The 27,207-nt window shown below is 40.9% G+C and overlaps 1 protein-coding gene across 7 annotated transcripts in view; it reads left to right on the top strand.

Annotated features, from left to right (window-relative positions):
• Window positions 1–26,981, top strand: part of CCDC15 (coiled-coil domain containing 15) — an 80,197-nt gene extending 53,216 nt beyond the window's left edge. For 5 of the 7 annotated variants that reach the window (XM_041771513.1, XM_041771514.1, XM_041771512.1 and 2 more), the window contains 3 exons: window positions 24,398–24,571; window positions 24,718–24,866; window positions 26,254–26,981. In XM_041771513.1, coding sequence (XP_041627447.1) covers window positions 24,398–24,571; window positions 24,718–24,866; window positions 26,254–26,375 — 445 coding nt within the window. In that variant the 3' untranslated portion in view covers window positions 26,376–26,981. Of the gene's footprint in view, window positions 1–14,617; window positions 16,382–23,536; window positions 23,592–24,397; window positions 24,572–24,717; window positions 24,867–26,253 lie in introns of those variants that run through there. The other 2 variants (XM_041771516.1, XM_041771517.1) reach the window with 2 other exon arrangements.
• The last annotated feature ends 226 nt before the right edge of the window (window positions 26,982–27,207 follow it).

The raw sequence follows: 27,207 nt of genomic DNA, 5'->3' as shown, positions 1-27,207 counted from the left end.
TCCAGTGTATAGGTCTCTCATGTCTTTTGCCATATCTGACCCTAAATATTTCATATTTTTGGTGCTATGTAAATGATATTTATTTTATTTCAGTTTCTGATTTTTTATTGTTGTGGGTATGTAGAGATGCATAATTGATTTTTGGGTATGGATCTTATACCCTTATTAAGCTCACATATTCATTGGAAATTTTTACATGGTGATCATAACATCTTCAAAGACAGTTGTACTTCTTCCTTTAAATCTGGTTGGCTTTTATTTTTCTTTATTGCCTGATTATACTGGCTGGAACCTTCAGTACAAGGTTGAATAGAAGTGCTCAGAGTGGACAATCCTTATCTTAGGAAAGCATTTAGTCATTCATCATTAAGTATGATGTAAGCTATAGTTTTTACCTGGATGCCATTTATTAGACTGAGGAAATTTTTCTCCTCCTGGTTTGTTGAGAATTTTTATTAAGAATGGATGTTAGGTTTTGTCAAAAAATTTTTTCTCTAGTGAGATGATCATATTAATTTTTCTTTTTTAGTTTGTTGATATAGGAATAACCTTGTTTGGGACACCTGGGTGGCTCGGCGTTGGGCTCCTGCCTTCGGCTCAGGGCGTGATCCTAGGATCTGGGGTTAAGTCTCGCATCGGGCTCCCTGCAAGGAACCTGCTTCTCCCTCTGCCTTTGTCTCTGCCTCTCTCCCTCAGTCTCTCTCATGAATAAATAAATCTTAAAAAAAATAATAATAACATTGTTTGATATTTGGATGTTAAACCAACTCTGTGTTCCTGGGGTATACCTCAGTTTGATGATAATGTATAATTCTTTTAATTGATTAGATTTGCTTGAAATTTTGTTTAGAATTTACATCTGTGTTCTAAAAGATACTGACTTGCACTTTCCTTGTAATATCTTTGATTGGTTTTGGTTTCAGAGACTGATAGAATAAATTGGGAAATATTCTCTCCAATTTTTTGGCAAGAGTTTATATGGAATTTGTATTATTTCTGTCTTAAATGTTTGGTAGAATTTGCCAGTGAATCCATCTACTTATAGACTTTTCAATGTGGAAAGGTTATTAACAACATTGTTAATGTTGATAGTAGAGCTATTTAGGTTAGCTATTTTTTTTCTTGAGTAACCTTTAGTAGTTTGTGTCTTTTAACGAATTTGTCATTTCATTTAAGTTGTCAGATATTTTGGCATAACTTTGTTCTTGGTATTCTTCTATTATTCTTTTAATATCTGTAGCATCTGTAGTGATGTTGCCCCTCTTTTTCTTTATCTTACTAATTTGTATCTTCCACGTGCCTGGGTGGCCTAGCTGGTTGAGCACCTGACTCTTGATTTCAGCTCCAGTCATGATCTCAGGGTTGTGAGATACAGTCCCATGTTGGGCTCCATGCTGTATGTGGAGCCTGCTTGGGATCCTCTCTTTCTCTGCCCCACAATAGTTGAATGTACATGTCCTCTCTCTCAAAAAAAAAATTTATATCTTCCTTTTGTGTGTGAGTGATCCAGGTACACTCAAGATTTATCAATTTTATTAAATTCCTCAAAGACCTAGCTTTTTCTTTTCTTTTCTTTTCTTTTTTAACTTTTCTGTTCCCTAGTTCATTGATTTCTGCTTCAATCTTTATTTTCTTCTGCTTACTTTAGGCTTAATTTTCTTTTTCTTTTTCTTTTTTTTTTTTTTTTTTTTTTAGTTATGTAAAAGAGTAGGTCATTGATTTGATGTTTGTGTTCTTTTCTCATATAGACAATTAGTGCTGTAAACTTACTACTCTAGCAGTACCTTATGACTTCATTTCCATTTCCATTCAGTTCAAAATACCTGTTAATGTATCCTTAGTTCCTTCTTTGATCATGGTATATTTAGATATCCCATGTGTGTTATTTGATTTCCAAATATTTGGTGATTTTCAGCGCATCTTTCTGTTACTGATTTCTAATTTAATTTTATTGTGGCTGGAGAAATATACTATGCATGTCTTGAATCTTTCAAAATTTATTGACACTTTTTTTTCATGGCACAGAGTGTGACTTGGTAAAAGTTCTAAGTTTAATAACCTCACAATCAAAGAATGTATATCCTGTTGTTTTATAAATGTGTATTCTTCTATTGTGTAAATGTTGTGCAATGTTCTATAAACGTCCATCAAGTCACATTGGTTGGGGATGTTGGTCAGGTGTATATCTTTGCCATTTTTATGCCTACTTATTCTATCAATAATTGAGACAGGGCTATTGAAGTCTCTGTAACTATGGATTTGTAAAATCTTCTTATAGTTCCATCAGTCTTTGTGTATTTTGAAGTTCTGTTATTAGATGTGTAAATGTCTGGAGTTGTTATGTCTAATTTTTTGACTATAATTATGAAGTGATCTTCTTTATCCCTGAGAATTTTGTTTCTCTGAAATCTACATTGTCTGATATTAATATAGTTACCCAGTCTTCTTTTAATTAGTGCCAGCAGGGTGTATCTTCTTCCATCCTTTTATTTTTAACCTGCTTGTTCCTTTATATTTAAAGTGCATTTCTTGTCAGCAGTATATAATCAAGTCTTGACTTTTTGTCAGACCTGACTATTTCTACCTTTTAGTGTTTTAGACCATTTACCTTTAATGTGATTATTGATAAGGTATGATGTCAGTATGTCATATTGCTATTTGTGCCTTTTGGTATTTGTTCCCCTTTTTTCTTTTCCTGCCTTCTTTTGAATTACTTTTATGTTTTTATAATTCCATTTGATCTCCTTTGTTAGCATGTTAGCTATAACTTTTTTCCTGTTGTATTATTTGTTGTTCTGGGGTTTATAGGACACATCTCTAGCTTTTCCACTGTATACCTTCAAATGATAGTAAACTACTTTCCATATAGTATAAAAATCATAGTATAAGAATCTTGCAATAGTATACTTCCATTTATCCTATTCTGCCCTTTATGCTATTGTTGTCATGCATTTTACTTTTATGTTAAAATACATTATTATTTTTGTTAAAAGTCTATTGTTATTTAAGAGATGTAAACAAGAATTATTTTATCATAATATATAATATATAATAACAAATATTATTTTGCAACCTTTAACATTTCTTGTAGGTCTTGGTTTACTGGGGATGAATTCTTTCAGCTTTTGTACATCTAAAGCCAACTTTGTTTCATTTTATTCCCATTCATCTGTTCATTTATTTATATGACACTTTTTTTAAGTGTATGGTTTAGTAGTATTAATAAATATGTGTTATATGCACATTGTCATGAAACAGATATCCACAATTTTTTCATCTTGCAAATATGAAACTTTCAATTCTTTTAGATATAGACCCAGAAGTAGGATTCCTAGATCATATGATAGTTCTATTTTTAATTTTTTGAGGAACCTTCATTTTGTTTTCCATTGCAATTGTGCCATTTTACAAACCCACCAAGAGTGCACAAGGGTTCTAATTTCTCACATCGTTGGCAACATTTATTTTGGTTTTTTGATAGTAGCCATCCTAATGGGTGTGAGGTGATATTTCATTAAGGTTTTGGTTTGCATTTTCTGGATTATAATTGTTGTTGAGCACTTTTTTTTTTTTTTTAGTTTGGGTTGCATTTTCTGGATTATAATTGTTGTTGAGCACTACCTCCACTAGGTGTGGAGCCCAGTGCAGGGCTTGAACTCAGGATGCTAAAATGAAGACCTGAGCTAAAATCAAAAGTTGAACTCTTAACCGACTGAGACATCCAGGTACCCTGAACATCTTTTTTTTTTTTTTCTTTTAAAGATTTATTTATTTATTTGAACAAGCGCAGGGTGAGGCAGACGGACAGGAGATGGGAAGCAGACTCTCTGCTGAGCAGGGAGCCTGATGTGGAGTTTGATCTCATGACCCTGAGATCATGACCTGAGTGAAACCAAGAGTCAGAGGTTAACCAGCTGAGCCACCCAGCCTCCCCTCAACCCTAACCCCCAAGCATCTAATATGCCTGATGGCATTTACAGATCATTTTGGAGAAATGTCTATTCAACATCTTTACCCATTTTTAATTGGATTGTTTGTTCCTTTTGGGATTATTGTTTTTCTGTAGTGTACTTGAAATAATTTCTATTGTTATGCTTTTATATTTGGTTCTTTTAATATTTATCTGCTGGTAATCCCATCTAGTGTATTTTGTAAAATTATTTTTATAGAGCAGTTTTAGGTTCACAGCAACTTTGAGAGGAAGGTACAACAATTTCTCATATACTTCCAGTCCCTCAACATTCAGAGCCACCTCAATTACCAACATCCTCCACCAGTGTGGTACATTTGTTACAAATGATGAACCTACATTGACACATTATCATCTCCCAAAGTCCACAGTTTACATTAGGGCTCTCTCTTGGCATCGTACAATTATGGGTTTTGACAAATGTGTAATGACATGTATTTATCTTTATAACACCATACAGAATAGTTTTACTGCCCTAAAAGTCCTGTATGCTCTGCCCATTCATCCCTCTAACCCTTTCCCTCCCCTGCTAACTTTTGGCAACCATTGATTTTTTTCATTGTTTCCATTGTTTAGCTGTTTTTTAATGCTATTTACAGATTTCCCCCACTATCCAAAAGTGGAGCATGTCTGTGACACCTTTCATAAACTGAAATGGTAAAGCCAAGAAGCAATTACCATCAATTGATGCAAAAAATATTTTGAGCATTTCCAGACCTAAAAAATAATCTCTCATGCTTTTCTGAGACTCTAGAACACATCTTGCTAATGGATACACAAAATAATTCTAGATGAAGCACGGATGCTATCCGTTCAGAGCTGTGGCAACTTGATGTTGAGACCCCTGAGTGTAGCTCCCAGGGAAGGAGCTTGGCGGGGCTGCTCATGCTGCCTCTATAATGGCTTACTGCAAAATAAATGCTGAACACTGTTTTACTTGTCACTTTCTTTCATAAAAACAAAAATCCTCCTCAGACTTTCTTTCAGTTAGCAAAAACAGGTACAAATATACATCTTTCATAAAAGCAAAGTGGTATAATGCAAACTGTTGAAAAGCTGAGACTACCTGTAGTTGGAATTATGTAGTATGTAGCCTTTTCAGATTGGCTTCTTTCAATTAGTAATATGCATTTAAGTTCCTCTGTGTCTTTTCATGGCTTGATAGCCAATTTCTTGTTAGAAATTGGCTGAATAATATTCCATGGTCTGGATATGTCACAGTTTATTTATCCACTCACCTGGTGAAGGACATCATAGTTTCTTCCAAGATTTGGCAGTTTTGAATAAAGCTACTATAAACATCCATGTGCAGGTTTTGTTTGGATATAAATTTTGAAGTCTTTTGGGTAAATACCAAGTAGCCTGAGTGCTAGATAGTATGGTAAGTGTTTAGTTAGTAAACTGGTTATACAATTTTGCATTCCTGCTAGCAATGAATGAGAGTTCTTGTTGCTCCACGTCCTTGTCAGCATTTGGTATTGTCAGTGTTTATAGACTTTGGCCATTCTAATAGCTGTGCAGTGGTATCTCATCGTTTTATTTTGCATTTTCCTGATGACACATGATGTGGAGCATTTTTTCATTTACTTGGTTGCCATCTGTACAGTTGACCCTTGAGCAACATGAGGGCTAGGAATACTGACCCCCTGCACAGTTGATAATTTGTACATAGCTTTTGACTCCCCCAAAACCTAACTACAAATAGCTTACTATTACCTGGAAGCCTTACCGGTGACCTAAGTCGTTGATTAGCACATATTTTGTATGTTATATATATTATATACTGTATTCTTACAATAAATTAAGCTAGAGGAAAGAAAGTGTTATTAAGGGAATCATGAGAAAGAGAAAATATATTTACAGTACGGTACTGCATTTATAAAAACAAAACAAAACTAACATGTATAAATGGACCTGTGCAGTTCAAACCCATGTTGTTAAGGGCCGACTGTGTATATGTTATATGCAGATATGTATATGGAGAGAAAAATCAAGCAAATGTGACAAAATGAGAACTGGTGAATCTAGGTGAATCGTATGCATGTTCATTGTATTATTTTTTCAACTTTTCTGTAGGTTTGAAGTTTTCCAGAGTAAAAAATTGGGGGAGAAAGTATAGGATTAAAGACTCTCAGAATCAGCTCCAGCATGAAATGGCTGTCCCTCACACTTAGCAGAGGAAGTCCCTAAAATCCTAGGGTTTTGTGAGGGAAGCAGCTGGTTTACTAGGGACTGCTTTTCAAGCAGCTTCCCAGTGTGGCTAGATTGAGCCAGCTAATTGTGGGATATCAAGTCACAAAAGGTGGATAGATTCCAGTCTGTCTGATACGGAGAAAAAAATAGGTCCTATATCTTAGCCCTGATAAGAGGCCTCCATGGTTATGAGTAATGGTCAGACCCAGGGGATGAACTGGGGCTAAGAAAGCTGGACAGCTGGAAAAACGAGCACCATGACAAGGATGGTCTCTTGAATTGCCTTTTCCTATTGAGATAAGACAGTGGGTCAGACCCAGGGGATGAACTGGGGCTAAGAAAGCTGGACAGCTGGAAAAACTGGAGCACCATGACAAGGATGGTCTCTTGAATTGCCTTTTCCTATTGAGATAAGACAGTGCAAAATAAAGCACTGGGCTCAGAAGTGCTGGCACTCAGAGCTGAGCTAAAATAGGTGAGTGCCTGCCCCTGTCAGCACCTGTGTGGTCTGCAGAGGGTTTTCTCTGGCCTCCTGTGCAGGTCAAAGGCATTGACCTCAGGCCTAGAAGGCCCGGAGTAAGTCCTTATCCCACCACATGCAAGCTGTGAGGCTGAGTCCTGTTATTCTTGTTCATGCAAAAGAAGTTTACTTCTCCACCTTATTGATGAGCTGCAAAAACTGAAAACAAACCATGAAAGGGCCTTTTTAACTCCTAAAGGCCAGTGAGATACCTGTTGTTATTACTTTCTAGGCATGAAGCAATTCATTTTGCAGCTTTCCCCCCTTTTTAGGTCAAACTCAACTAGATGTTTTGAGTATATTTTCATCATGAAGTTGGAGGAGTATAGCTCTTTGAAACTCTCCTGAACAGAGAGTGGCAGAGGATGATACCCCTTTTGAAATGCCTTCATGGGGACTTCAATCCCCATAGGCAAGTGATGACTCACCCACACTATCCACAGTGCCAGCGTCCTAGCTGAGCAAACACTGGCCGCTCTTGGCCACAGTGCTGCAAGGGAAGGGAATTGGGACCTCCGCTCAGTCCAAGATGTCAGCCTCAGCATCTCAAGGGCAGTGGAATGGAACTGGCAGAGTGGAAAGGGAGCAATGCCTTTGGTCTTCAGGAGGAGAGGATTGAAGTAGTGGGGATGTGCCACAGAGAGTTTAACTCCGTGCAGGGAGAACTTTCATGTGGCCCTGTCCAAGTCATAGTGGTTGCATGGAGCTCCCCTATACTACAGTTAATTCTAACAAACTCCATCACCCCTCCTTGAAGCGGTTTTGGGGGAGATACACCATTGACCAGAGTTGGATCAGATGATATGCTAGGGTTCTTCCATCCTTAACAATATGTCCCACTTTTATCTAGCAATGAATTTGGATTAACCCATCCTCTGTTTACCAGCCCTGTGACCCTTGGACATATTTATCAGCCTTTATGAGCCTTAGTTATCTCACTATAAAATGAGATTAACGTCTACCCTGTGTCTCTCACGAGGTGGTTTTAAGTATCAACAGAAATAAGAAATGATGGAGTGGTTGGATGGCTTCATCAGTTAAGCCTCTTACTCTTGATTTTGGCTCAGGTCATGATCTCAGGGTTGTGAGATCAAGCCCCACATTGGACTTCAAGCTCAGTGGGGACTCTGCTGGAGATTCTCTCTCTCCCTCTCCTTCTGTCCCTCCCTGCTTTCTCTCTCTCTCTTTCTGTCTCTCTAAAATAAGAAACTAAATCTTTAAAAAAAAAAAAAAAAAAGAGGGGATCCCTGGATGGCTCGGCAGTTTGGCACCTGCCTTTGGCCCAGGGCGTGATCCTGGAGTCCCAAGATCGAGTCCCGCGTCAGGCTCCCAGCATGGAGCCTGCTTCTCCCTCTGCCTGTCTCTCTCTCTCTCTCTCTCTCTCTCTCTCTCTCTCTCTCTGTGTGTCTATCATAAATAAGTAAGTAAGTAAGTAAGTAAATAAATAAATAAATAAATCTATCTTTAAAAAAAAAAAAAGAAAGAAAGAGAAAGAGAAAGAAATGATTCCTGGTGAAATCATAAATGTTTTCACCTCACTGTCAGTACTCTGCCCACAGTTCCAAGGTGACCAAGTGACCCTGGACTGGCTGTCCCATGGTTCAGGGCAAGGATCACATGTGCTCAAGGGGTCATCAGCACTGAATCAGATTTCACTAGCCATCCTCCATGTATGGCTACCCTTTGGCCCTTTTTGTCTTCCTTATATCTTTGTCTTCTCTCTTTTATATTCATTCAACTAGCACTTTCTGATAGGTTGCTATGTCGCAGACATCTGCTGGGCCGGGGGAACATGTAAATTATTGCCAGTCCTGCAGGTGTGTCTTGCCTGGTGCGGGGAGAGCACAGAGAGAGGATGAGGTAAGCAGTGCTTTAAGGGAAGCATGTGCCACAGGCTCACAGGATGCAGTCCTTTGGCAGGACAAGGCTGGAGGAGAGGAAGCTGGACAGGGCAAGGGTTCACTGGGAAGAAGACATTTGGGCCTGTCTTCAAAGAATAGATGATGACTTTTTAAGTTGAAAAGGCCAGCATGAAGAGAGAGCATGTGGATGTGAGCATTGAGCCCGTGGCCTTTGCTTCTCTGCCCCTATCCTTAACCAGCTCCTCTCCAAGTAAAAAAATTTAAAAGCTACAGATGGTTTTTGGAAATACTGCTGCATGCTCATTGGGGGCTGCAAAATAATACTATGAAATAAAGACGGTGACTCTCAACCCTGGCTGTGTACTAGAAGCTCTTGTGGTTTGCTTTAGTTCAGGTTTCCTGGCCTCACCTTTCATGTATTCTGATTTAGTAAGTCTGGGGCAGGACCGCTGAAATTGAAATGATCTGCTTTTACAGACTTAGAGGTGGAAGTATTGTTGTATCATCTTTGTTGTTCCAGTTCCTTGCTAGACTACACATGTTTTTATTGCAGGACATGCACTCAGTATCATTATCATCTAGTAAAGATTCTCATCTAGCTTCAGTTTTCTGAGAAGCCTAAAGGTTTAGAAGTTTGAAAAAGTGAAGGAACTGCTGTGGGTGAGAGAAGCCTTTTTTCCCCAGGGGAATGAAAATAGATAATGAGCAATCCACTACTTATCTTCACTGGGTCTCAATTTCCTCATCTGTGAAATGGAAATTGAAACAGTACTCATGTCATAAGATAGTGGTGAGGATTAAGAGAGCACAGACAACATAGAAGCACACAGTAAATGCACAAAAATGGTGGCTTTTGTTAATGGGGGCAGCAAGGCCTGACTAGTGTTTAGTAGTGTGGGCTCTGGAGCCAAACTGCCTGGCTCACAGCCTGGCAGCTAGCTACTCTCCGTATAACTTCGGTGGCTCAATTCCCTTCTCTGGACAATAGGGGTGGTTGTGACTTCCTCACAGAACTCTTATTAAATGTTACTAAATGAATGAATAAGTGCAAGGTACTGAGATCATTGGTGGGCAAATAACATCAGAGAAATATTACCATTACTTCTGCTGTGACCTCTCACTGCCTTACGGTGTCACTGTTGGACATGGGTCCTACCCTGTGAGCAACTGGTGCTTACCACCTGCTCCTAGCAGTCTTTCAGGCCCAGCTGTGGCCCTTCAAGAAGGGACCTCCCTTTGCTAACCGTAGCCAGGGGTACCCTGACTTGGTCTCCTAATATAGCAGTTCACCTAAGCAGCATCCTGCCAGGATATCAGCTGGCCTAAAATGCTGAGTGAGACCCAGTTCCAGCCCCGCCAGCCAGTGGAGCCAGAATCTCCATTCTCTCACCTTCTTACCCACGGAGATCCACTCTAGGTTCTACAGCTTTTCTTGACCATCTTGGACCCCTAAAAGGTCTGAGTACTTCCCTGTCCCCAGTGAGGTTAGTCTTTTAAAGATAAGTCCTACGGTCCCCACACCCCCTTTGTTCAGAAGGCTTCCTGTCCTCTGTGGGACCAAGTGATTGACCCTCATTAGGGATATTCTCCAAGAGATGACCTGGTGCTAACATATAATCTGGTGGAACCATTGCTGGGGATTTTAAGGTACTTTTTTGTGCTTAAAGGAGGTGAAACCCACACATCTAATCTCTGCTTGGAATCCATATTATATGTTAATTTTTTAAAATCCCATGCATGATTCTGATATTCAGCCAAGGTAGAGAATCACTGGTATAAGAAGTGTGAGGTGTAATGGTTACTAAAATTCATCTATACAGGGCAGCCCGGGTGGCTCAGTGGTTTTAATGCCGCCTTCGGCCCAGGGTGTGATCCTGGAGACCCGGGATCGAGTCCCACATCGGGCTCCCTGCATGGAGACTGCTTCTCCCTCTGCTTGTGTCTCTGCCTCTCTCTCTCTCTCTCTCTCTCTCTGTGTGTGTGTGTGTGTGTCTCTCATGAATAAATAAATAAAATCTTTAAAAAAAATTCATCTATACAAATTGGGAGGCTGTGAGCTGACTCGCCCCAGCCTGCAGCACACTCGCCCAGGCAGTCTGCTTATCATCAGATTCTCGTCTCGCTGATTTAGTACATCTGGGAGTAGAGGAGTGAGGAGGAATCCCAAATCCTAGTGAAATGCCAGGGGAAGAGACCTGTGGGGAGGTATGGACAAAGTGGGTGGAAGACTGCCTACAGTTTGCCTAAGCAGGAAGTTGTACAAGGCAAGAGAGGTATCTCAAGTAGGTAGGTGTAATCAGAAGGTGTAAACATATTGCGGCTCTCAAAGTTATATCTCCAATCTCTTGCCAAATAATATATCCCCTGTGTGGCTATCGGGGCATATTTTCAGATTTGGAAAATGTACGTCCAAAGTAGGAATCCCAATATCAGAAATCTCCATGGGAGGGAGGCAAACCCTGGGGAATGCAGGCTGGAGAGACAGCTGCTGGCAGTGGTCAGCTGGGCAGGGCTGGCTCTCATCACCTCGTGTCTCTTCTCTGTCACTAGTGACTGCCCTCTGTCCACCTCCACCCACAGATACATCAGATAGATGAGAATAGGAAAAAATGTCCTGCCCAGGAAAGCATCCTCACATGCTCCTGCCACCACTGCTTTCATTTCCCAAATGGCCAGGGATGTCAGGCTGAGCAAGTCTGAATGAGGTCAGTAGGAGCTCTCTCTGGAATTTTTGAGAAGTTTAAGGCAAATGCCTGACCACACCTTGAGTTCTCTGCGTGAAACCTTTAGCTCTGACAGTTCACATCACATTTGCCCCCTGGATCATTGTCCATGGTTTTGTTTTTCAAGCAGTGCACATTGTGAGAGGTAAAGTATTTCCTTCTGGCCCCAGAACAGTCAGCAAGGAAAGCCTATCCATCCAGGAATCAAACCAAGCTCAAATGCCACAGCCTCCAGAGCCCATAGCTCAGGAGTCGCTCCCATTCCTCTGTATTCTGGCAGTGACCCTAACATGTCTCCTCACCCCCCAAAAGAAGTCCTTTGCTCACGTGGTCATGCTTTCAAACCTCTGACTGCTCCCCAACCTTCCTTGGCCTCCTATTGGGCTAATATTTGGGAGCTGAAACAGTAGCCTTCCTGAAGCAGTGATGAGCAATTACTGGAAAGTCATGTGATTACCTGAGTTGAACCAATTTGTCAAAGACCATTTTCCTTTTCACTCATCACCTTCCCCACATCCCATGATGAGAGAGTCCCCAGAGCACAATAATCCTTTCCTGAGATACAATGTAGAGGCACCTAAGAAAAGGAACAAAAGTGAAGCTAATTTTGGCTTTTCTGGGACCAAAGAAAAGAAAAGCAGGCAGACAGGTCAGGCCCAGCTCAAGGAGGCTGGGGTAGGCCTTGTTTTATAGTGCCAGGGTATCTGCTCAGATCACCAGGGGATTTGGAGAACAATGCCTAGCAGTGGGGCTGGGGAGTGGGAACAGAGTCTTGGCCCTGACTACAGTGACCAAAGCCTTGTCCAGGCTCTTAAGAGTTCTCTAAAATTACAGTCTATGGTTTCAGACTTGATTTAAAAAAAAAAAAAAAAAAAAAAAAAACTCCATTTCACTCCTCCCAAACTAAATTAATAATGAATTAAGATTCAGGGATTTCTTACAGATCCAGCAGTCGTTTGTGCTCATCAGGACTCTGTGAAGCCCTTAAAATTGTAGGCTAATTTTGGTATGCATCAGCACTTTTTTCTTGGCTTTCCTCTGATTCTCAAAGGCATCTGCTATCCAAAACTGTGCCCCTCTAGGAGTGTCCATCTCCCCCTCCTGTCCCAGCCAGGCAGAGCTCCTGTCCTTAATGCCAGTGCTGGTCAAATTTCAATGTGCAGTAGAATTAGCTGGGCATCATGTTATTTTTTTAAAAAAAGATTTATTTATTTATGATAGAGAGAGAGGCAGAGACACAGGAGGAGGGAGAAGCAGGCTCCATGCTGGGAGCCTGACATGGGACTGGATCCCGGGACTCCAGGATCGCGCCTTGGGCCAAAGGCAGGCGCCAAACCACTGAGCCACCCAGGGATCCCCATGGGCATCATGTTAAAATAAAGATTCTAATTCAGTAGGTCTGGGTGGGGCTCAAGAGTCTGCATTTCTCACAAGCTCAAGGTGATGAGGAGGCTGCTGTTCCTGGGACCACACTCTGAAGGCAGAGCTTGATGACAAGCAGTGATTCTCTTACCCCAAGCCTGGATCATGGTCATAACCTCTTAAGTGGTCTCTAGACCACTCCCTCTATGGCTGCTGGAGTGATCTCAGAGCACAATTCGAATCTTGTTCTTCCCCGCCTTTCCCTTCTGTGGCTCCCCTCCCCCACCTCTATGTTCAGTAAAGGCACCTCAGAATCCATAAAAAAAAATTACATGATTTGTCCTCATCCTGTCTTTTCTTCCAATATACCTGTTGCTCCATGAATAATTAATTCTGTGCATGCTGTACTACATGAGAACAAGGACTGAGGGGTGGTGGGGGAGGGCATGAGTGAGACCAGTGTCTGAATCCTGTTCCTGCTGGTTCCAACATTGTGACCATCCGAAATCCAGTTTTCTCATATATAGAATGGGAATAAAAATACCTCCTTCATGCAGTTAACATGCGGAGCAAATGAGATACTGTCTGTAAAGCATTTAGCATAGTTCCCACACATAGCCACTCCTCAGTAAGCAGTTGCTATTGTGAATTAATCATCATATGCTCTAGAGTTTCCACTTGTCACATGATTCCCTGGTTGGATGGTTCTCTTAGTTCCCCTTCTCTGCTTCATCAGATGTCACCCCCTCCTCAAATCCTTCCTGACCTCGCCCAATCCCTCAATCACCATGGGGTCTTTCACCTCAGTTCTAACACTGTAGGTGATTTCTTTCTATACTCTGCCTACAGCAATGCCCAGCATGGTTTGGGGCTCATTAATAACTGTCACTAGAAAAGTTTTATGAAACTGAATTGTGTTATTTCTTTTTGTTGTGTATGTGTTGTACATACCTGTAATGCCTACTTCTTAGCTACAATGAATATATATTTATTCTATAATTAGATTTGTTTGGTTATTTCTTTTTTTCTCTTCTAACTAATTTAATCCTCAGTAATAGCTATTACTTCTGCCCTGACAAGTTGCAGGTCTCAAGAGAGTATGGGATTAGCATGGGCACTAGCTTACATGGAAGTCAGTTCATTCAACAAATATTTATGGACATCTCCCATGTACTAGGCACAATGAATGACCGTAGTGCAGATCATCACGTTTGGTTGGCAGGAACACAGTGTGTAGCTTTCCTTAGGGAGGCATTGTCTCTGGGACAGCTTCTGTCACCCAGGAGAGAACAGGGTCTGTGCTGAAGCCTTCCTCAATAAGCCCTGTTGTACGCCCTCAGGGAACCCATAAATACTAGGGATGTTCTCCTGTAGACCTAGGCACGGATCCCTTGAAGCTATTTCTCAACTCCAAAGTGGTTTGGTTAGCAGAATATTCTGCTTCTCTGAAAAGTCAATCCTTTAGAGTATTTGTACTCCTATCCAAGGCTCAATTCCCTAATAAGGCTCCCCACCCAAGCAGTCTCTACAGCTTACAAAGATCCTTCTCACGTACATTAATGAGACTGATCTCTGTCACAATCCTGAGAGGTAGATGGAGTGGGGTTCTAGATCCCTATTTTTAAGTTGAGGTGCCAAAAGCTCAGAGGAGTTAAGGGATAGACCCTTAACTTGTAGCAAGTCAATCAAACACTCAAAACCCCCATCCAGATCTGCTGACTAGGACCAGCAATTCTTTCTGTTGTGACTGAATCTTGGGTCACTTACCCAGGAAATGATGAAACAGAATATAGCAAAACCTCCCTTCTGCTACTTGCTTTCAATGCATTTGCGAAAGGCGGGGAGGGGACCAGTGTGTGAGACAGCTGTGGGAGATGTGGGGCTGCAGAGAGGGTGGCCCTTTCACGTCAGCAGGAGAGGAAGCTTGAATGTACAAGATGGACCTTAATCTGATTCCTGGCCTTTCTCCTTGGCTCTGACTTCACAGACGGTGATGGGCCTCATGGAACTTTCTGGTCTGCTGGAAAAAGAAATGGCCTGACCATGTGGGTCTAGGCACAGAGGCAACCAACCAGCCTTCCTCTCAGAAGACAAGTGAACTAAAGCAGGAGCAGATTTTCTTGTTATGTGTGACTTTCTGTGGCTACTTTGCATCAGTTGTCCCTTTTAGCAAAGCTAAAATTTAAATTAGAGGTCTTGTAGTTGATAGCAGCTTGATGTAGCACCTGTGATTAGTGAGATCGCCAATGTCAGGGTGATTCTCAGAAAGTTAGTGTGTGGTCCAGCTTCCCTCCTGCTGTGGAAGTGTCTCTCCATTGTGACCTTTGGGATCTAGGATGATTTTTATTGCAGAAACCCAAGGTTTCCACAGATGGGGGAGATAGAGTTTCTCTAAGTCCCTTCTAGGTACTTTTCAGAGATTCAGGTTCACAAGCTTTGAGGTCCACTTCTAACTATGCTGCTAACTAACATCGTGTTTGAGCCAGTGCCTGCCCCTGAGCCTCTGTGCTGAGAGCTGTAAATGATGATGGGCTAAATGATTTTAGCTTTGAGTGCACATTTGAATCCACCTGCAGAAGTTTCTAAACTATGTCTAAGCAGGGACTCCGCCCTCAGATCCTTATTCAATTGGTCTGGGTGAGGCAGGGGGCTGATAGAGTTTACAAGATCAGTCATATAGTAAAGGTAAAGAAATGGGATGGGTTAGTTTCTGAGCTCTCCTGAAGACGTGGGGGGGAGAGTTCAGGTGTCCATCTGGTCCACAGTCCACAAGGCACCATGTGGCCGTTCTAGTCTTTAAACTCAAGGTCATAAAGACCAGAGCAGAAAGCACTATACAGAGGTCACTGAACAAGCCCTCCCCCCCTCTTTTTTTTTAATTTATTCAGAGAGAGAGAGGCAGAGACACAGAGGGAAAAGCAGGCTCCATGCAGGGAGCCTGACGTGGGACTTGATCCCGGGTCTCCAGGATCACACCCCAGGCTGCAGGCGGCGCTAAACCACTGCGCCACTGGAGCTGCCCCCAAGTCCCTTATTTTAAAGAGGCAGGCCCCCTGGGGAGCAGTATGTTCCAGAAACATAGTAAGGTAGAGCAAGCAGGTGTCCAGGCATTTGGCTCCCAAGCCCGTGGCCCTGTCTTAATGCCACACAGCTCTGAAGGAAGCCAAGGGAATTACTGGAGAGCAAAATAACACTTTTGCCCAGTTTCCCCTTTGAAGCCTTTCACCTAACGGTGTTTTGGAGCTTAGTGAGTATTTACTCATTCCTTTTGCACTTAGTAACTACATGTCTCAGTTCCAGAGAAGTGGATTATTCTTATCCACAGATGAAACTACAGGTGGAAAGATTGAGACTTGCCCTGGTCACATAACATGATAATAACAAAAGCTGTGTAATAGAAACAGAAGCCCTTTTTTTCCTGGAGGGAAGATCCCGTCCTTTCCACCTTGACTTAGCTGTTCAGTAGCAGCAAGTCTCAGCGTTAGTGAGCTCCACTGAGAACAGGGGCACTCCTCCTGTCTGAGATGCTCCTGCCCAAGAAGAGAGAGGGTTCTAGGCAACACTTCTCTAGTGGGGCAGCTGTGCTTTTGGCGCCTCAGTATCTCTCCCTTGTTTACCAAGCCCTGTCACATTCTGTCCACTGGTTTTCTCTGCCCTTCTGTTCAGGACAAGCTGTCTAGGCTGTTCCAAGCCACGTCATTCCATCTGGAAAGGAAAATGGCAGGAAAGCTCCCACCAGGGAATGTAGGAGGTGATGAGAAGGAAAAATGTTAGGCTTTCAGTTGTCCTGCGGGTCAGCAGAATAACTGCAGAGGTGCTCCAGCATGAAACCATATAGTGTGCCAGAGCAGAAACTCCTGCTGGCTCCTGCAAAGTGTTGCATGTCACTGCTTATCCTTATTTATGGCTGTTTACAGAGTGGAAAGACTATTTTCATGTAAATCTACTATGTCAATATAGATTTCTTTTTAGCCTTGCTCTATGGAGAATCATTTTTGAAGCCCTGCTGTTGTTTCACTACCCCTTCCCACTCAGCTCTAAATTCATTAGCAGCCACAGAAAATGTGCATCCAGAAACTGTGCATCCCATAGACATGTGTCGAGCAAGAGTTTATCCAGCCCAGCAAAGCAGCTTTGTGTGGCTTTGCTTTGAAGATCCCATCTAATGCTTCACTTTTGGGAAATTATAAACTCTCCACCCATGGAAGGTTATTGGATTGGGTTGATGACAAACCTGATGGACCAAGAACAGCTTCTATTAGACCCCATGGCTAGAGTAGCCAGGACAATGTACCACCTCTGTTAGGCTTGGGCCTCTGACAGTTGCCTGCCCTTTAGTGTTCTGTCAGTAGTGGTCTGATCTGGCTTTAACTGACCTCTGTCATGCCAGATGCAGCAGCCAGCCTCCAAGGTGGCCCTTAATGATCCACATCTCTTGGTATTCACACCTTTGCATAGTCCCCTCACACAATGAAGAGACTGACCCATGTGACCAATAGAGGATTGCATTGCACTGATGGTGTGTGGCTTCCCAGGCAAGATCACTAACAGAAATTGCAGCTTCCACCTTGAGCCCTTGCATTGCTCACTCTGGGAAGCCAGACACCCTGTTGTGAGGACATTCAAGCAACACTGTGGAGATCATGTCAGGAGGAACCAACTTCCAGCATGAACTTGCCAGGCACATGAATGAGCCATTCATGGAAACAGGTCTAATCTCAGTTAAGCTTTCAGATGATTCTAGCTCCTCAGCATTTGAGTCTCAGCTGAGGCCCAGACATCGTGGAACAGAGATAAGCTGTCCTCACTGTCCTTTGTCTGCATTCCTGACCCACAAAAACAATGGGATAAGTATTTTTTGTTGTTTCCTGCCGTTAAGTTGTAGGGATGATTGGTGATACAGCAACAGATGACTCTAGCCTAATTGTGTATGAATGTGAGCCATAATAAAATTGTATCTGCAAAATACATCCCACTTTATCAAGCAGTCATTCAAAGGTAGATTCTTTTACACCTACTTTCTAAATTGTACTCATGTAGTCAAGTATTCAAAATAGAAATGGGTTCACCATTTACAAGTACCAAGAAAGGCTCAAATGCACCTTGCTGCTGGAGGGGAAATGCAAAGTCAACACTCTTACTCCTCTCACCAAGCCTATCTTTAGCCACTGGGATCTGACTTCAGTGTCTGCCCCTCCTTTGGAGTCATCTTCTTCTCACCTTCCAGGGGCCTCCTCATCTATAACACCAGGAGCCTATGTCATAACTCTCCTGTAGCTTCTTGATTTACCCCCTCCTTTGATTTCCCTGATACCAACCTACTGCTTCCTCCATTTTACTGGTTAATCTTCCCCCTGACTCCCTTTTATTCTGGCCTTCTCTCAAGAATCAGCCTTTTTTTCTTTCAGACTAAAGAGAAATAGGCAGATTTTGAAGCAGTGAGCTTCCCGTCCCTGTAGGCATTAGTAGTTACAGGGTAACCATCTAGCAGGGATGGTGTGGGAGAGATTCCAGCAGTGGTCTCTGAAGCACTAATCAGCAATATCAACCTGTAAGTTGTGAAAGGAATAGGTGCCAAAGTACCTTTAAGAATATCAGAAGCAGGACTGTTATAATCCCAAAATTCAGACTCCTCGTAGAGTCAGAGCTGGTTAGGATCTTTAAAATAATCTACATGGCCTCATTCACTCTAAAATTTCAGTTCTCTGTAGAGATGACTCCCATTGCTTTCTCATGACTAGACCTGTTTTCCGAGAACTAGTCCTAAGTTCCCTCCAGGAACCTATACATGTGCCCCTGGGTGTATCCTATGCCTTTCAAACTCAGGCTGGGTATATCAGATGCACTGTCTCCTTCAAACCTGTTCATCTTCTTCACTTACTTATCTCAACCCCATTGTCCTCTGGCTGAGTTTCTTTGTCTCTTTTCCCCATCCTCCAAATTTGTATTTTATCAGTTGCTGAAAGGTATTTTTTCATCTTAATGTCTCTCTTATTCTTTCCCTCTATATTAGGATTCTCCAGAGAAACACAACCGATTGTGTGTGTGTGTGTGTGTGTGTGTACATATATGCTGTATATGACATTAACAGTCAGTGTACATATAAACTATGTGTGTATAGGATTTATTTTAAAGATTTGGTTCACGCTATTACTGAGATTGGCAAGTCCCAAGATCTACAAGCTGGAGACCTAGGAGACTTAATGGTTTAGTTGCAGTCAGAACTGGGAGAGCTGATGGTGTAGTTTCCATTCAAAGGCTGGCAGTCTTGGGGGGCTTGGCTGGCTCAGTCAGTAGAGCATGTGACTCTTGATCTCAGGGTCATGAGTTCCAGCCCCATGTTGGGTGTAGAAATTGCTTAAAAATAAGTAAATAAAAAAAAATGTAAATAGGGGAATCCCTGGGTGGCTCAGCGGTTTGGCACTTGCCTCCAGCCCAGGGCATGATCCTGGAGACCCGGGATTGAGTCCCACGTCAGGCTCCCTGCATGGAGCCTGCTTCTCCCTCTGCCTGTGTTTCTCCCTCTCTCTCCCTCTCTCTGTGTATCTCATGAATAAATAAATAAAATCTTTTTAAAAAAAGTAAATTAAATAAATAAACTTTAAAAAACAACAACAAAGGCTGGCAGGCTTAATATTCACGAAGAGCCAATATTTCAGTTTGAGTCTAAAGTCAAGAAAAGGCTGATATCTTAGCTCAGGACAGTCAGGGTCCCTCTTACTCTTGGGAGGTTCTGCCTTTTTGTCCTATTCAGTCCTTCAACTGATTGGATGAAGCCCACCCACATTAGAGAAGGCAATCTACTTTATGTCATCTACTGATTTCGATGTTAATCTCATCCAAAAACATCTTCATGGAGATACCCAGAATAATGTACGTCCCGTGATCCTTGAAATCAAGTTGAGACATAAAAATAACTGTCACACCCTCCTACCCATCCTGGTAGCCTCTGCCCTGATTTGGGCCTGTATTAATTTGCTTCCTCTACTAGCACTCTTAGTTTCTCAACCTATAACTAGACTCAAGTCCCAGTAGGCCCCAAGGGAGGTACAAAGTGTGACCTATGAGGAGCTACACTACACTCTAAGAAAACTACATTATTTTTCAACTTGTACATAGAGAAATCTGGGGAGTATGTGTAGACTAGGTGATAAAAAGGATAGGATCATGGTGGATGGAATATAAAGTTGAGTCAGACTTACTGGTATGGGCCCACTCAGCAGAGACTCCAAATTCGGAGTTTGAGATTGAAGGGTTAGAGGTCTTTAACAGTTTGGTTGGTTGACTAAACCATATACCCAAAGGTAACCTACACAAAATGAAGTTAACTGCCAGAACAGCTTTGGCATATTGTAGATGAAGGTATCCGAAAGCTTAGGGAGATTGGTATGTTAGAATGGACTTAGCTAAGATGTGTTCCCAACTCTAGGAGGGTCAAGAGGAATTACATTGCCACTGTGAGGAATTTGTGAGGGGAACTTCAGCATCCTTGAAGAGTTCTGTGACCATTCTTTTCTGTAATCCAAACATAATAGGAACTGTAACCATCAAACTGGGATCCCTGATTCAGTAGAGATGATGTGGTTCTGGAGTGGTAGAACAAGAGGAATGTGGTTACTATAATTGGACAATGGAGCCAAAGCAATAATCACAGGAGTCTGACTCACAGAGACCTGTGGCATCTGGCTAGTAGATTAACAGTATAAAATTTTGGCAATGTAGCAAGGTCCTTTCTCAGGGGAACCTGGACTCCACTTCATTCAAGAGGTTCTCATTCTGTAAATTGGCTCAAGTCTGGGAATTGCTTGAATGGCCATTATGACTGTTTTGATGATCTAAGATCTATTACCATTCACTTAACCTAAACTTTTATGCTTATAGAAAGGTAAGAGTTCATGTTGATCCGTGGGCTGTGGTCAGTGGTTTGGTTGAAAGGAATGTAATTGGAAAGTTGGTGAAAAGAAGGTCTGGGGAAGAGGTTAATGTACAGACCTTTCTGGGCAAAAGATAGGAAGATATTTGTCTTCCATATTAATGTTCACCAAAGAGCAACCTGACCATTCAGTCAGTCAGTAATTCACTCACTCTCTCATCACGAAGGCACAATCCCATAATCGTATGACCTTTGAACAACATGGGAGTTAGGGGCAGTTATATTCTACACTGTCAGAAATCCACATGTAACTTTTAACACTCCCAAGACTTGACTGCTAACAGCCTGTTTGTTGACTAGAAGCCTTCACAATTACATAATCAACATAGCTGATTAACACGTTTTATATAATGTGTATTATATACTATATTCTTACAATAAAGTAAGACAAAAGAATATGTTATTAAGGAAATCATAAGAAACAGAAATAAAAAGAAATCCACATGTAAGTGAATGCATGCAATTCAGACTAGTGTTGTTCAGGGCCAACACTGTATTCTTTGCTGAGGTGTCTGTTCAGGTCTTTGGCTCATTTTAAAATCAGATTTGTTTTCTTATCATTGAGTTATAAGAGTTCTTTGTATTTTTGGTTAATAGTCTTATCAGATATGTTCTGCAAATATTTTCTCCCAGTCTGTGGCTTGTCTTCTCATTCTTTTGACGGTGCCTTTTGCAGAGCAGAAGTTTCTGATTTTAATGGAGCCTAGCTTAACAGTTATTTCCTTTATGGATCATACTTTTGATGTTGTATCTCAAACATCATACACAAAGTCATGTAGATTTTCTCCTAAGTTATCTTCTAGGAGTTTTGTAGTTTTGTGTTTTACAGTTAATTCTGTGACCCTTTTATGAGTTAATTCTGTGAGGAGTGTAAGGTCTATCTATGTCTAGATTCATTTTTTGCACATGGATATTCAGTTGTTCCTGCACCATTTGTTGAAGAGACTGTCTTTGTGCCATTGCATTGCCTTTGCTTCTTTGTCAAAGGTCAATGACTATATTAAGGTGGGCCTATTTCTGGACTCTTTGTTCCATCCTGTACTATTTGTCTATTCTCCCACCAATACCACATTGTCTTGTTACTTAGCTTTGTAATAAGTCTTAAAGTTGAGTAGTGTGTATCTTCCAACTTTGTTTTTTCCCTTCAGTATTATGTTGGCTATTCTGGGAATTTTGCCTCTCCATATAAACTTTAGAGTCAGTTTGTGAATATCTATAAAATGAATTGTTAGGATTTTTATTGGAATTGCATTGAATCTGTAGGATCAGGTTGGAAGAACATAGACTATCATGTCATCTGGAAACAAAGACAGCTTTTTATTTTCCTTCCCAATCTGTTTCTCTTGTATTTCCTTTTCTTGTCTTATTGCATTTCAGTAACACTTTCAGTACCGTGTTGAAAAGGAATGGTGAGAGGAGACAGTCTTGCCTTATTCCTGAGTCTAGTGGGCAGGTTTCTCGTTTCATCATTTTTTGTGAGTATGATGTTAGCTGTAGGTTTTTTTTTTTTAAGTTATTTATTTATTTATTCTTGAGAACATAGAGATAGGCAGAGGGAGAAGCAGGCTCCATGCAGGGAGCCTGACGCAGGACTCGATCCTGGGTCTCCAAGATCCTGCCCTGGGCTGAAGGCAGCACTAAACCACCGAGCCACCGGGACTGCCCTAGCTGTAGGTTTTTTGTAGATACTCTTTATCAAGGTTAGGAAGTTCCTTTTATTTCTACTTTACCAAGAGTATCACAAATGGTGATGGATCTTGTCCAATGCCTTTTTGCATATATCTGTAGGGTCATGTGCTTTTTCTTACTTAGCCTGTTGATGTGATAGATTACATTGTTTTTTTTTTTTCTCATGTTGAACCAGCCTTGCATTCCTGGGATAAGTCCCATTTGGTCTTGGCATATAATTCTTTTTATACATTGTTAGTTTCGACTTTTGAGAATTTTTGTCTCTATGTTCCTGAGAAATACTGGTCTCTAGTTTTTTGTTTTTTGTTTTTTTTTTTTAAGATTTTATTTATTTATTTGAGAGAGAGGCAGAGAGAGTACAAACAGGGTGCGGGCAGGGGGAGAGGAGAAGCAGACTCCTCATAGAGCAGGAAGCCCAATGCGAGGCTTAATCCAAGGACCCTGAGATCATGACCTGAACTGAAGGCAGACACTTAATTGACTGAGACACCCGGACATCCCTCTAGTTTTCTTTTCCTGTAATATCTTTGTCTGGTTTTCTTATTAGGTTAGTGCTGGCCTCTTTATAGAATGAGTTAAATATTCTTTCTGTTTCTGTCCTCTGAAAGAAGATTGTAGAGAACTGGTATAATTTCTTCCACAAACCCATGTGGGCCTGGTGCTTTTTTTTGAAAGGTTATTACTTCTTGATTCCATTAGATATAGGCTTATTGTCCTGTGTATTTTTCATTTCAGAAATTGTTGTTTTCACCTCAAAAAATTTGATTTGTCTTTTTTATATCTTAACTTTTTGAACGCATAAAATGTAGACATAATAACTGTTCTAATGTGTTCCTGTGTTAATTCTAATAACTCAGTTCTAGGTTGATTCCGATTGGTTATTTTTTTTTCCGATTGGTTATTCTTTTCATTATGAATATGTTTTCCTGCTTTTTTGCATGCTTGGTAATCTTTTTTTTTTTTTTTAAGATTTTATTTATTTATTCATGAGAAAGAGAGAGAGAGAGAGGTAGAGACACAGGCAGAGGGAGAAGCAGGCTCCATGCAGGAAGCCCGATGTGGGACTCAATCCTGGGACTCCGGGATCACACCTTGAGCCAAAGGCAGACACTCATCTGCTGAGCCACCCAGGCATCCCAACATGCTTGGTAATCTTTGATTAGATGTCAAGCATTGTGAATTTTACCTTGTTGGTTGCTAGATATCTCTATATTCTTACAAATTTTTCTGAGCTTTTGGGGTGCAATTAAATTACTTTGGGGCTTTGCTTTTATGATTTACTAGGTTGTGTCTGGTGCAGTGCTCAGCTGAGGACTAATCATTATTCCCCACTGTGGAGGTAAGATCATCCTGAAAACTCTACCCAATGCCCTGTGCATTATGAGTTTTTCAAGTCTGATTGGTGAGAACAGGCACTATTCCCAGCTCTGTGTGAGCACAAGGCTATGTTCCTTGTTACCTGTTTTGATGATTCTGTCCCTAGCCTCAGGTTATTTCCTCAAATAAGTCAGAGTACTCTGCTGTGTATTAGAAGGAGACCATCTATAGATCTCCATGTTTTCTCTCTTGAGCAGCTCTCTCCTTTCTAGTGTTCCCTCTTATGAACTCTAGTTGCCTTTGTGTCCCTGGACCTTCAGCTCCATCTTCATAATTCAGGGAGGCTATCAGGCTCTACCTTAGCACTCTCACCTTGTGCCACTGCCTGGAAACTTTCAAGGCAATAGGCTTGGGCAATTTCGGGCTCACTTCATTTGTTTACCATCCATCAAGAATCACTATTTCTCATTGCCTGATGTCCAGAGCCATAAAAACCATTGTTTTTGTGTTTTGTCTGGTTAGTTGGTTGGGTTGGTTGACTTACCTATTTATTTGTTGTTTAAGGTAAGAAAGCTTTTGTACTTGGATTCTTACAGAAAAACTTTTTTATATGTAACCAGTGGTCATTGGCATTTGAGAGGCTGTATATTTATGTGAGCTGTAGAATAAATTCAGATCAGCCAGCAGGAATTTTGAGGCTGTTCTAAGGGTGTTACACTGGTTTCCTGACTCTTATCTCTGGGAATTCCTTGAATCATTTGGGTCTAGAAGCTAATTCTCAATAATTATTTTATGAAATTCCTAACCATGTTATGATTTTATTCTCAGAATTAAGAAGAAGAAAGAGCAGCAGCGTTATGCTGAAGAACAGAAGATACTAAGAATGAACTTTCATGAAGAGCCATATTCAGAGAAGATGAGTGAGATACTAGCCCAGCTACAACTTGAGGAAATAAAAGGAGCCAGAGAAAAACAACAACAGAGAAAAAAGGAATGCCAAAGGTATTTTGAAAAGTTCGACATAAAGTCTTTGTATTGGTACGGAGATGTGAAATAGTTTTAACGGTTAAAGCTGGTAGTAAAATAGGAACTCATGCTCATTCTCTTCCTAGTGGTTCACTTTGCCTGATCAAACTGTATCTTTATAGATATATGGAAGCTCTACGAGCCCAGATCCAGGAGAAAATGCGACTGTATAATATTACTTTACCTCCCCTCTGCTGTTGTGGTCCTGACTTTTGGGATGCTCATCCTGATACCTGTGCCAACAATTGTATTTTCTATAAAAACCATAGAGGTAAGCTTCTTAAAGGAATGGTTGAGCCTGATGGCAATTAAAAGAAAAAAAGACTAAACAATAAATGTAGTGATAATAGGAAGTTAGCATTTATTGGGTATTTACTATATATCAGAGACTGTTATAACCCCTTATAAAACAACTCTGAGGCAATAAAAACAATTATAGTGAGTTATAATCCTTTTTGAGGTCTGCTATCTTCTTGTCTCCATTTATGCTAGGGAAATATTTCCACTCCACTGTTGGGAGACTTGGATTCCAGGTTCTCCTATAAATGAAGAAATTAGAGCTTTTTTTTTTTTTTTTAAGATTTTATTTATTTATTCATGAGAGACAGAAATATAGGCAGAGGGAGAAGCAGGCTCCATATGTAGGGAGCCCGATGTGAGGACCGGGAGCATGCCCTGAGCCAAAGGCAGATGCTCAACCACTGAGCTACCCAGGCTTCCCTAGAGCTTCTGTTTTATGGCCATCTAAGTTAGGCCTCTGTCCAGTTGAATTCCCTGTTATCGAAAACTTTCATGACACTTAAGATAGACTTATTACCATCTATATCCATGTTAGACTCCCAGTTATGCCGAGTGACACTGAGGAATATGAGGACCCGTATAAACTCTGTATTCAGAAGTTCTAGCTTGAGAATACAGAGTCCTTCTTATTAGCACTAATGTTTCTATTTCCAGGCCATCCTTAAATATATTGATGTACATAGTGTAGAGATAATATAGGCTTCATGTACACACCAAAAATACTGCCAGTATTTGTACTCCTACTGCCCCATCCGTGTGATACAAGTTTCTCATCAGTTCCGTGAGTTAAATTTTGAAAACACAAATCTTATCATGCCCTTCCTCTATTCTAAAACTTTGAGGGTTCACCATTACAGTACAAAATGTATGCCATATTGGCATATTTTCTCTCTGGCCCCAGGTGACACTCAAGCCTTATCAAACTTGCTATTTCCAGTACATATCACTTTTTTATACCTTTTACACTATGTATTTTTCTGCCTAGAAGGCCTTCTTTCCTTTACTCTTATTAATCCTTCAAGACCATCCTAAATGTTACTACTTCTGGAAATCTTTTCCATCTTTTCCTAGATGTATTTTTCATTCATTCTGAACTTCTTTCTGTGATGATATTTTGTATATGCCTCTAGTTTGAGAGTGTTACACTGCAGTTTAATAATTTGTATGTTCATTCTCTTCATTATCTTTTCTGTCCTCATGGAGTGCTTGGCGTGTACTAAGTGCTCAATAAATATTTATTCAATGAATAGACAAAATACCTATGAGACTTGGTAAAGAAGCAGTACTAATGGGAAGGAGATTGGGAGAGTAGTTTAGAATCTGATTTCATTCATCACTGTGCAAACCTTTATTTGCAGCATATACCCGGGCACTGCATTCCGTCATCAATTCCTGTGATATCCCTGAGGGGACCTCAACTCTTCGAGTCGCCATGCATAATTTGGCTTCTGCACACAGACGGACTTTGAAAAATCTGTAATGAGAATCTGAATCCAATTGTTAGTGTTTCACTCTTCGCTTAAAATCAACCCTGAGAGATTATTTAGGAAAAGCTGTTAAAATGTGTAATCTGGTAAGAAGGACTGTCACATATGACAGTCATCTCTATAACTAGATCATAACCATTGTTTCAGTCTCTGCTTGTAATTGAAATTGAAAGTTGACCTCCAAACCTTTGTTTTTGCCATGAACTGTATGGAGTCTATTGTTTTCAAATGATCAGTCAGACCAATAGCTTTGCTCTGGTCAGAAGAGATCATGAGAAATCTTTGAGATTCTCTCATTTTGTCTTTCTTAAAGTCTTGACTTTGAGTCTTGACAAGATTGAAAATGTCTAGATAAAGCCAAAAAGAAGATGATGAAATGAGTTTCTGAGCATCAGTGGCCATCTGTATTGCTGATAGCTTTTCTAGTTGTGTATAACAATTAGAAGTGAGAAGAATCTGAATTTGATGTACATTTTTTTCTCAAGATTTTTCTCTCCTGGCTTTTAAACTTAGTACCTCTTTCCCTACTCAATGACATTGGACTTAAGACTTTTTAATTTTATAATTTTGTATTGTAAAAATAAAGTGAATAAACCCTCTGTCTTTTGAGCATCTTCTATGTGAAGTCATTATCCAAAAAGTAAATCTGGGGATGCCTGGGTGGCTCAGCAGTTGAGCATCTGCCTTCCACTCAGGATGTGATCCTGGAATCCAGAATCGAGTCCTGTATCAGGTTCTCCGCAGGGACCCTGCTTCTCTCTCTGCCTATGCCTCTGCCTCTCTGTGTGTCACTCATGGATAAATAAATAAATGTTTAAAAAAAAA

Source organism: Vulpes lagopus, chromosome 10, assembly GCF_018345385.1.
Source record: "Vulpes lagopus strain Blue_001 chromosome 10, ASM1834538v1, whole genome shotgun sequence".
Classification (NCBI taxonomy): Eukaryota; Metazoa; Chordata; class Mammalia; order Carnivora; family Canidae; genus Vulpes; species Vulpes lagopus.
This window is presented reverse-complemented; position numbering and strand designations above follow the sequence as displayed.